Raw genomic sequence first — 14710 nt, forward strand, 5'->3', positions numbered from 1 at the left:
GTATACACTGTGTGTATAAACTGTGTGTATAGTATAGACTGTTTATAGACTGTTAATAGACTGTGTATAGAGTGTGTTTATAGACTGTGTATAGACTGTGTATATGGACTGTGTATAGACTGTGTTTATAGAATGTGTAAATATACTTTGTTTATAGACAGTGTATATAGATAAATTGGCCCATAACTTCACCTAACAACAACATAGACCTACTGTAGGACCCATAACCTCACCTAACAATAACATAGACCTACTGTAGGACCCATAACTTCACATAACAACAACACAGACCTACTGTAGGACCCATAACTTCACCTAACAGACCTACTGTAGGACCCATAACTTCACCTAACAACAACATAGACCTACTGTAGGACCCATAACAATAACATAGACCTACTGTAGGACCCATAACTTCACCTAACAACAACATAGACCTACTGTAGGACCCATAACTTCACCTAACAACAACATAGACCTACTGGAGGACCCATAACGTCACCTAACAACAACATATACCTACTGTAGGACCCATAACAATAACATATACCTACTGTAAGACCCATAACAATAACATAGACCTACTGTAGGACCCATAACTTCACCTAACAATAACATAGACCTACTTTTGGACCCATAACTTCACCTAACAACAACATAGACCTACTGTAGGACCCATAACTTCACCTAACAATAACATAGACCTACTGTCGGACCCATAACTTCACCTAACAGACCTACTGTAGGACCCATAACTTCACCTATCAACAACATAGACCTACTGTAGGACCCATAACTTCACCTAACAACAACATAGACCTACTGTAGGACCCATAACTTCACCTAACAATAACATAGACATACTGTAGGACCCATAACTTCACCTAACAACAACATAGACTTACAAACCCATAACTTCAACGAACAATAACATAGACCTACTGTACGACCCATAACTTCCCCTAACAACAACATAGACCTACTGTAGGACCCAAAACTTCACCTAACAACAACATAGACCTACTGGAGGACCCATAACGTCACCTAACAACAACATAGACCTACTGTAGGACCCATAACAATAACATATACCTACTGTAAGACCCATAACAATAACATAGACCTACTTTTGGACCCATAACTTCACCTAACAACAACATAGACCTACTGTAGGACCCATAACTTCACCTAACAATAACATAGACCTACTGTCGGACCCATAACTTCACCTAACAGACCTACTGTAGGACCCATAACTTCACCTATCAACAACATAGACCTACTGTAGGACCCATAACTTCACCTAACAACAACATAGACCTACTGTAGGACCCATAACTTCACCTAACAATAACATAGACCTACTGTAGGACCCATAACTTCACCTAACAACAACATAGACTTACAAACCCATAACTTCAACGAACAATAACATAGACCTACTGTAGGACCCATAACTTCCCCTACCAACAACATAGACCTACTGTAGGACCCAAAACTTCACCTAACAACAACATAGACCTACTGTAGGACCCATAACTTCACCTAACAACAACATAGACCTACTGTAGGACCCATAACTTCACCTAACAATAACATAGACCTACTGTAGGACCCATAACTTCACCTAACAACAACATAGACTTACAAACCCATAACTTCAACGAACAATAACATAGACCTACTGTAGGACCCATAACTTCCCCTAACAATAACATAGACCTACTGTAGGACCCATAACAATAACATAGACCTACTGTAGGACCCATAACTTCACCTAACAACAACATAGACCTACTGCAGGACATATAACTTCCCCTAACAACAACATAGACCTACTGTAGGACCCATAACAATAACATAGACCTACATGTGTATAGACTGTGATTATAGACGGTGAATAGACCGTGTGTATAGACTGTGTATGGACTATGTCTACAGACTGTGTGTGTAGACCGTGTGTATAGACCGTGTGAATAGATGGTGTGTATAGACTGTGTATGGACTGTGCATATACTGTCTATAGACTGTGTATATAGACTGTGTGTATAGACTGTGTGTATAGATTGTGTATAGACTGTGTGTAGACTGTGTATAGACTGTGTATATAGGTATATAGACTGTGTATATAGACTGTGTGTATAGACTGTGTATATTGACTGTGTGTATAGACTGTGTATAGACTGTGTATATAGACTGTGATGTCACTTACCCGTCTGCGTCCTGGAAGTTAACATTGACCCTCTTGGCTGTTCCCAGCAACTCTGAAACACACAAAGATAGAGACGTCAGGTACCCTGGCTCACCTGTCCACTCAGGTACACCACCTGTCCATCCAGGAACACGACCTGTCCACCCAGGTACCACACCTGTCCACCCAGGTACACCAACTGTCCATCCAGGAACACTACCTGTCCACCCTTAAACACCACCTGTCCACCCAGGTACACCACCTGTCTACCCAGGTACACACCTGTCCACCCAGGTACAACACCTGTCCACCCAGGTACAACACCTGTCCACGCAGGTACCTCACCTGTCCACCCAGGAACACAACCTGTCCACCCAGGAACACCACCTGTCCACCCAGGTACACCACCTGTCCACCCAGGAACACCCGCCTGTCCACCCAGGAACCTACCTGTCCACCCAGGAAAAACACCTGTCCACCCAGGTACCCCACCTGTCCACCCAGGTACTCTACCTGTCCACCCAGGTACACCACCTGTCCACCCAGGAACACCACCAGTCCACCCAGGTACACCACCTGTCTACCCAGGTACACACCTGTCCACCCAGGTACAACACCTGTCCACCCAGGTACAACACCTGTCCACGCAGGTACCTCACCTGTCCACCCAGGAACACAACCTGTCCACCCAGGAACACAACCTGTCCACCCAGGAACACCACCTGTCCACCCAGGTACACCACCTGTCCACCCAGGAACACCCGCCTGTCCACCCAGGAACCTACCTGTCCACCCAGGAAAAACACCTGTCCACCCAGGTACCCCACCTGTCCACCCAGGTACTCTACCTGTCCACCCAGGTACACCACCTGTCCACCCAGGAACACCACCAGTCCACCCAGGTACACCACCTGTCCACCCAGGAATACCACCTGTCCACCCAGGTACACATAAATGTCCACCCAGGACCATCACCTGTCCACCCAGGTACAGCACCTGCCCACCCAGGTACCCTACCTGTCCACCCAGGAACACCGCCTGTCCACCCAGGAACACCAACTGTCCATCCAGGTACCCTACCTGTCCACCCAGGTAAACCACCTTAATCTTAACATACATACTGTATTACTGTGTCACCTATCTATATATATATACTGTATTACTGTATCACCTAGCAACATACATACTGTATCACCTATCTACATACATACTGTATTACTGTATCACCTATCTACATACATACTGTATTACTGTATCACCTATCTACATACATACTGTATTACTGTGTCACCTATCTACATACATACTGTATTACTGTATCACCTATCTACATACATACTGTATTACTGTATCACCTATCTACATACATACTGTATTACTGTATTACTGTGTCACCTATCTACATACATACTGTATTACTGTATCACCTATCTACATACATACTGTATTACTGTATCACCTATCTACATACATACTGTATTACTGTATCACTGTATCACCTATCTACATACATACTGTATTACTGTATCTCCTATCTACATACATACTGTATTACTGTATCACCTATCTACATACATACTGTATCACCTATCTACATACATACTGTATTACTGTATCACTGTATCACCTATCTACATACATACTGTATTACTGTATCTCCTATCTACATACATACTGTATCACTGTATCACCTATCTACATACATACTGTATTACTGTATTACTGTATCACCTATCTACATACATACTGTATTACTGTATCACCTATCTACATACATACTGTATTACTGTATCACCTATCTACATACATACTGTATTACTGTATCACTGTATCACCTATCTACATACATACTGTATTACTGTATCTACTATCTACATACATACTGTATCACTGTATCACCTATCTACATACATACTGTATTACTGTATTACTGTATCACCTATCTACATACATACTGTATTACTGTATCACCTATCTACATACATACTGTATTACTGTATCACCTATCTACATACATACTGTATTACTGTATCACTGTATCACCTATCTACATACATACTGTATTACTGTATCTCCTATCTACATACATACTGTATCACTGTATCACCTATCTACATACATACTGTATTACTGTATCACCTATCTACATACATACTGTATTACTGTATCTCCTATCTACATACATACTGTATCACTGTATCACCTATCTACATACATACTGTATTACTGTATCTCCTATCTACATACATACTGTATCACTGTATCACCTATCTACATACATACTGTATTACTGTATTACTGTATCACCTATCTACATACATACTGTATTACTGTATCACCTATCTACATACATACTGTATTACTGTATCACCTATCTACATACATACTGTATTACTGTATCACTGTATCACCTATCTACATACATACTGTATTACTGTATCTCCTATCTACATACATACTGTATCACTGTATCACCTATCTACATACATACTGTATTACTGTATTACTGTATCACCTATCTACATACATACTGTATTACTGTATCACCTATCTACATACATACTGTATTACTGTATCACCTATCTACATACATACTGTATTACTGTATCACTGTATCACCTATCTACATACATACTGTATTACTGTATCTCCTATCTACATACATACTGTATCACTGTATCACCTATCTACATACATACTGTATTACTGTATCACCTATCTACATACATACAGTATTACTGTATCACCTATCTACATACATACTGTATTACTGTATCACCTATCTACATACATACTGTATTACTGTATCACTGTATCACCTATCTACATACATACTGTATTACTGTATCTCCTATCTACATGCATACTGTATCACTGTATCACCTATCTACATACATACTGTATTACTGTATCACCTATCTACATACATACTGTATTACTGTATCTCCTATCTACATACATACTGTATCACTGTATCACCTATCTACATACATACTGTATTACTGTATTACTGTATCACCTATCTACATACATACTGTATTACTGTATCACCTATCTACATACATACTGTATTACTGTATCACCTATCTACATACATACTGTATTACTGTATCACCTATCTACATACATACTGTATTACTGTATCACTGTATCACCTATCTACATACATACTGTATTACTGTATCTCCTATCTACATACATACTCTATCACCTATCTACATACATACTGTATTACTGTATTACTGTGTCACCTATCTACATACATACTGTATTACTGTATCACCTATCTACATACATACTGTATTACTGTATTACTGTATCACCTATCTACATACATACTGTATTACTGTATCACCTATCTACATACATACTGTATTACTGTATCACCTATCTACATACATACTGTATTACTGTATCACTGTATCACCTATCTACATACATACTGTATTACTGTATCTCCTATCTACATACATACTGTATCACTGTATCACCTATCTACATACATACTGTATTACTGTATTACTGTATCACCTATCTACATACATACTGTATTACTGTATCACCTATCTACATACATACTGTATTACTGTATCACCTATCTACATACATACTGTATTACTGTATCACTGTATCACCTATCTACATACATACTGTATTACTGTATCACCTATCTACATACATACTGTATTACTGTATCACCTATCTACATACATACTGTATTACTGTATCACCTATCTACATACATACTGTATTACTGTATCACCTATCTACATACATACTGTATTACTGTATCACTGTATCACCTATCTACATACATACTGTATTACTGTATCTCCTATCTACATACATACTGTATCACTGTATCACCTATCTACATACATACTGTATTACTGTATCACCTATCTACATACATACTGTATTACTGTATCTCCTATCTACATACATACTGTATCACTGTATCACCTATCTACATACAAACTGTATTACTGTATTACTGTATCACCTATCTACATACATACTGTATTACTGTATCACCTATCTACATACATACTGTATTACTGTATCACCTATCTACATACATACTGTATCACTGTATCACCTATCTACATACATACTGTATTACTGTATCACTGTATCACCTATCTACATACATACTGTATTACTGTATCTCCTATCTACATACATACTCTATCACCTATCTACATACATACTGTATTACTGTATTACTGTGTCAACTATCTACATACATACTGTATTACTGTATCACCTATCTACATACATACTGTATTACTGTATCACTGTATCACCTATCTACATACATACTGTATTACTGTATCTCCTATCTACATACATACTCTATCACCTATCTACATACATACTGTATTACTGTATTACTGTGTCACCTATCTACATACATACTGTATTACTGTATCACCTATCTACATACATACTGTATTACTGTATTACTGTATCACCTATCTACATACATACTGTATCACTGTATCACCTATCTACATACATACTGTATTACTGTATCACCTATCTACATACATACTGTACAACTGTATCACTGTATCACCTATCTACATACATACTGTATCACTGTATCACCTATCTACATACATACTGTATCACTGTATCACCTATCTACATACATACTGTATCACTGTATTACTGTATCACCTATATACATACATACTGTATAACCTATCTACATAAATACTGTATCACTGTATCACCTAGCTACATACATACTGTATCTTCTATCTACATACATACTGTATCACTGTATCACCTATCTACATACATACTGCATTACTGTATCACCTATCTACATACATACTGTATTACTGTATCACCTATCTAAATACATACTGTATTACTGTATCACTGTATCACCTATCTACATACATACTGTATCACCTATCTACATACATACCGTATTACTGTATCACCTATCTTCATACATACTGTATCACTGTATCACCTATCTACATACATACTGTATCACCTATCTACATACATACTGTATTACTGTATCACCTATCTACATACATACTGTATTACTGTATCACCTATCTACATACATACTGTATCACTGTATCACCTATCTACATACATACTGTATTACTGTATCTCCTATCTACATACATACTGTATCACCTATCTACATACATACGGAATTACTGTATTACTGTGTCACCTATCTACATACATACTGTATTACTGTATCACCTATCTACATACATACTGTATTACTGTATTACTGTATCACCTATCTACATACATACTGTATTACTGTATCACCTATCTACATACATACTGTATCACTGTGTCACCTATCAACATACATACTGTATCACTGTATTACTGTATCACCTATCTACATACATACTGTATAACCTATCTACATAAATACTGTATCACTGTATCACCTAGCTACATACATACTGTATCATCTATCTACATACATACTGTATCACTGTATCACCTATCTACATACATACTGCATTACTGTATCACCTATCTACATACATACTGTATTACTGTATCACCTATCTACATACATACTGTATTACTGTATCACCTATCTACATACATACTGTATTACTGTATCACCTATCTACATACATACTGTATTACTGTATCACTGTATCACCTATCTACATACATACTGTATTACTGTATCTCCTATCTACATACATACTGTATCACTGTATCACCTATCTACATACATACTGTATTACTGTATCACCTATCTACATACATACTGTATCGACACCTATCTACATACATACTGTATTACTGTATCACCTATCTACATACATACTGTATTACTGTATCACCTATCTACATACATACTGTATTACTGTATCACTGTATCACCTATCTACATACATACTGTATTACTGTATCTCCTATCTACATACATACTGTATCACCTATCTACATACATACGGAATTACTGTATTACTGTGTCACCTATCTACATACATACTGTATTACTGTATCACCTATCTACATACATACTGTATTACTGTATTACTGTATCACCTATCTACATACATACTGTATTACTGTATCACCTATCTACATACATACTGTATCACTGTGTCACCTATCAACATACATACTGTATCACTGTATTACTGTATCACCTATCTACATACATACTGTATAACCTATCTACATAAATACTGTATCACTGTATCACCTAGCTACATACATACTGTATCATCTATCTACATACATACTGTATCACTGTATCACCTATCTACATACATACTGCATTACTGTATCACCTATCTACATACATACTGTATTACTGTATCACCTATCTACATACATACTGTATCACCTATCTACATACATACGGTATTACTGTATTACTGTGTCACCTATCTACATACATACTGTATTACTGTATCACCTATCTACATACATACTGTATTACTGTATTACTGTATCACCTATCTACATACATACTGTATTACTGTATCACCTATCTACATACATACTGTATCACTGTGTCACCTATCAACATACATACTGTATCACTGTATTACTGTATCACCTATCTACATACATACTGTATAACCTATCTACATAAATACTGTATCACTGTATCACCTAGCTACATACATACTGTATCATCTATCTACATACATACTGTATCACTGTATCACCTATCTACATACATACTGCATTACTGTATCACCTATCTACATACATACTGTATTACTGTATCACCTATCTACATACATACTGTATTACTGTATCACCTATCTACATACATACTGTATTACTGTATCACCTATCTACATACATACTGTATTACTGTATCACCTATCTACATAAATACTGTATTACTGTATCACCTATCTACATACATACTGTATTACTGTATTACTGTATCACCTATCTACATACATACTGTATTACTGTATCACCTATCTACATACATACTGTATTACTGTATCACCTATCTACATACATACTGTATTACTGTATCACCTATCTACATACATACTGTATTACTGTATCACTGTATCACCTATCTACATACATACTGTATTACTGTATCTCCTATCTACATACATACTCTATCACCTATCTACATACATACTGTATTACTGTATTACTGTGTCACCTATCTACATACATACTGTATTACTGTATCACCTATCTACATACATACTGTATTACTGTATTACTGTATCACCTATCTACATACATACTGTATCACCTATCTACATACATACTGTATTACTGTATCACCTATCTACATACATACTGTATTACTGTATCACTGTATCACCTATCTACATACATACTGTATTACTGTATCTCCTATCTACATACATACTGTATCACTGTATCACCTATCTACATACATACTGTATTACTGTATCACCTATCTACATACATACTGTATTACTGTATCACCTATCTACATACATACTGTATTACTGTATCACCTATCTACATACATACTGTATTACTGTATCACTGTATCACCTATCTACATACATACTGTATTACTGTATCTCCTATCTACATACATACTGTATCACTGTATCACCTATCTACATACATACTGTATTACTGTATCACCTATCTACATACATACTGTATTACTGTATCTCCTATCTACATACATACTGTATCACTGTATCACCTATTTACATACATACTGTATTACTGTATTACTGTATCACCTATCTACATACATACTGTATTACTGTATCACCTATCTACATACATACTGTATTACTGTATCACCTATCTACATACATACTGTATTACTGTATCACCTATCTACATACATACTGTATTACTGTATCACTGTATCACCTATCTACATACATACTGTATTACTGTATCTCCTATCTACATACATACTCTATCACCTATCTACATACATACTGTATTACTGTATTACTGTGTCACCTATCTACATACATACTGTATTACTGTATCACCTATCTACATACATACTGTATTACTGTATCACTGTATCACCTATCTACATACATACTGTATTACTGTATCTCCTATCTACATACATACTCTATCACCTATCTACATACATACTGTATTACTGTATTACTGTGTCACCTATCTACATACATACTGTATTACTGTATCACCTATCTACATACATACTGTATTACTGTATTACTGTATCACCTATCTACATACATACTGTATCACTGTATCACCTATCTACATACATACTGTATTACTGTATCACCTATCTACTTACATACTGTACAACTGTATCACTGTATCACCTATCTACATACATACTGTATCACTGTATCACCTATCTACATACATACTGTATTACTGTATCTCCTATCTACATACATACTGTATCACTGTATCACCTATCTACATACATACTGTATTACTGTATTACTGCCCTATCACCTACTGTATTACTGTATCACCTATCTACATACATACTGTATTACTGTATCACCTATCTACATACATACTGTATTACTGTATCACTGTATCACCTATCTACATACATACTGTATTACTGTATCTCCTATCTACATACATACTGTATCACTGTATCACCTATCTACATACATACTGTATTACTGTATCACCTATCTACATACATACTGTATTACTGTATCTCCTATCTACATACATACTGTATCACTGTATCACCTATCTACATACATACTGTATTACTGTATTACTGTATCACCTATCTACATACATACTGTATTACTGTATCACCTATCTACATACATACTGTATTACTGTATCACCTATCTACATACATACTGTATTACTGTATCACCTATCTACATACATACTGTATTACTGTATCACTGTATCACCTATCTACATACATACTGTATTACTGTATCTCCTATCTACATACATACTCTATCACCTATCTACATACATACTGTATTACTGTATTACTGTGTCACCTATCTACATACATACTGTATTACTGTATCACCTATCTACATACATACTGTATTACTGTATCACTGTATCACCTATCTACATACATACTGTATTACTGTATCTCCTATCTACATACATACTCTATCACCTATCTACATACATACTGTATTACTGTATTACTGTGTCACCTATCTACATACATACTGTATTACTGTATCACCTATCTACATACATACTGTATTACTGTATTACTGTATCACCTATCTACATACATACTGTATCACTGTATCACCTATCTACATACATACTGTATTACTGTATCACCTATCTACATACATACTGTACAACTGTATCACTGTATCACCTATCTACATACATACTGTATCACTGTATCACCTATCTACATACATACTGTATCACTGTATCACCTATCTACATACATACTGTATCACTGTATTACTGTATCACCTATGTACATACATACTGTATAACCTATCTACATAAATACTGTATCACTGTATCACCTAGCTACATACATACTGTATCATCTATCTACATACATACTGTATCACTGTATCACCTATCTACATACATACTGCATTACTGTATCACCTATCTACATACATACTGTATTACTGTATCACCTATCTACATACATACTGTATTACTGTATCACTGTATCACCTATCTACATACATACTGTATCACCTATCTACATACATACTGTATCACTGTATAACCTATCTACATACATACTATATTACTGTATCACCTATCTACATACATACTGTATCACTGTATCACCTATCTACATACATACTGTATCACCTATCTACATACATACTGTATTACTGTATCACCTATCTACATACATACTGTATTAAAGTATCACCTATCTACATACATACTGTATTACTGTATCACTGTATCACCTATCTACATACATACTGTATTACTGTATCTCCTATCTACATACATACTGTATCACCTATCTACAAACATACGGTATTACTGTGTCACCTATCTACATACATACTGTATTACTGTATCACCTATCTACATACATACTGTATTACTGTATTACTGTATCACCTATCTACATACATACTGTATTACTGTATCACCTATCTACATACATACTGTATCACTGTGTCACCTATCAACATACATACTGTATCACTGTATTACTGTATCACCTATCTACATACATACTGTATAACCTATCTACATAAATACTGTATCACTGTATCACCTAGCTACATACATACTGTATCATCTATCTACATACATACTGTATCACTGTATCACCTATCTACATACATACTGCATTACTGTATCACCTATCTACATACATACTGTATTACTGTATCACCTATCTACATACATACTGTATTACTGTATCACCTATCTACATACATACTGTATTACTGTATCACCTATCTACATACATACTGTATTACTGTATCTCCTATCTACATACATACTGTATCACCTATCTACATACATACTGTATTACTGTATTACTGTGTCACCTATCTACATACATACTGTATTACTGTATCACCTATCTACATACATACTGTATTACTGTATCACCTATCTACATACATACTGTATCACCTATCTACATACATACTTTATTACTGTATTACTGTATCACCCATCTACATACATACTGTAACACTGTATTACTGTATCACCTATCTTCATACATACTGTATTACTGTATCACTGTATCACCTATCTACATACATACTGTATCACCTATCTACATACATACTGTATCACTGTATAACCTATCTACATACATACTATATCACTGTATCACTGTATCACCTATCTACATACATACTGTATTACTGTATTACTGTATCACCCATCTACATACATACTGTATCACTGTATCACCTACTCTACATACATACTGTATCACTGTATCACCTATATACATACATACTGTATTACTGTATCTCCTATCTACATACATACTGTATTACTGTATCACCTATCTACATACATACTGTATTACTGTATCACCTATCTACATACATACTGTATTACTGTATCACTGTATCACCTATCTACATACATACTGTATTACTGTATCTCCTATCTACATACATACTGTATCACTGTATCACCTATCTACATACATACTGTATTACTGTATTACTGTATCACCTATCTACATACATACTGTATTACTGTATCACCTATCTACATACATACTGTATTACTGTATCACCTATCTACATACATACTGTATTACTGTATCACTTATCTACATACATACTGTATTACTGTATCTCCTATCTACATACATACTGTATCACTGTATCACCTATCTACATACATACTGTATTACTGTATTACTGTATCACCTATCTACATACATACTGTATTACTGTATCACCTATCTACATACATACTGTATTACTGTATCACCTATCTACATACATACTGTATTACTGTATCACCTATCTACATACATACTGTATTACTGTATCTCCTATCTACATAAATACTGTATCACTGTATCACCTAGCTACATACATACTGTATCATCTATCTACATACATACTGTATCACTGTATCACCTATCTACATACATACTGCATTACTGTATCACCTATCTACATACATACTGTATTACTGTATCACCTATCTACATACATACTGTATTACTGTATCACTGTATCACCTATCTACATACATACTGTATCACCTATCTACATACATACTGTATCACTGTATAACCTATCTACATACATACTATATTACTGTATCACCTATCTACATACATACTGTATCACTGTATCACCTATCTACATACATACTGTATCACCTATCTACATACATACTGTATTACTGTATCACCTATCTACATACATACTGTATTAAAGTATCACCTATCTACATACATACTGTATTACTGTATCACTGTATCACCTATCTACATACATACTGTATTACTGTATCTCCTATCTACATACATACTGTATCACCTATCTACATACATACGGTATTACTGTATTACTGTGTCACCTATCTACATACATACTGTATTACTGTATCACCTATCTACATACATACTGTATTACTGTATTACTGTATCACCTATCTACATACATACTGTATTACTGTATCACCTATCTACATACATACTGTATCACTGTGTCACCTATCAACATACATACTGTATCACTGTATTACTGTATCACCTATCTACATACATACTGTATAACCTATCTACATAAATACTGTATCACTGTATCACCTAGCTACATACATACTGTATCATCTATCTACATACATACTGTATCACTGTATCACCTATCTACATACATACTGCATTACTGTATCACCTATCTACATACATACTGTATTACTGTATCACCTATCTACATACCTACTGTATTACTGTATCACCTATCTACATACATACTGTATTACTGTATCACTGTATCACCTATCTACATACATACTGTATTAATGTATCTCCTATCTACATACATACTGTATCACCTATCTACATACATACTGTATTACTGTATTACTGTGTCACCTATCTACATACATACT

At 35.1% G+C, this 14710-nt stretch overlaps 1 protein-coding gene across 4 annotated transcripts in view; it reads right to left on the bottom strand.

The window, feature by feature from the left end:
* The window catches only part of LOC106592062 (uncharacterized), a 219507-nt gene that overhangs the window by 161301 nt on the left and 43496 nt on the right, over nucleotides 1–14710 (bottom strand). For all 4 annotated transcript variants that reach the window (XM_082958449.1, XM_045690477.2, XM_082958448.1 and 1 more), the window contains exon 2: nucleotides 2213–2264. In XM_082958449.1, coding sequence (XP_082814575.1) covers nucleotides 2213–2264 — 52 coding nt within the window. The remainder of the gene's footprint in view (nucleotides 1–2212; nucleotides 2265–14710) is intronic.

The sequence above is a fragment of the Salmo salar genome, chromosome 12 (genome assembly GCF_965601325.2).
Source record: "Salmo salar chromosome 12, fSalSal1, whole genome shotgun sequence".
NCBI lineage: Eukaryota > Metazoa > Chordata > Actinopteri > Salmoniformes > Salmonidae > Salmo > Salmo salar.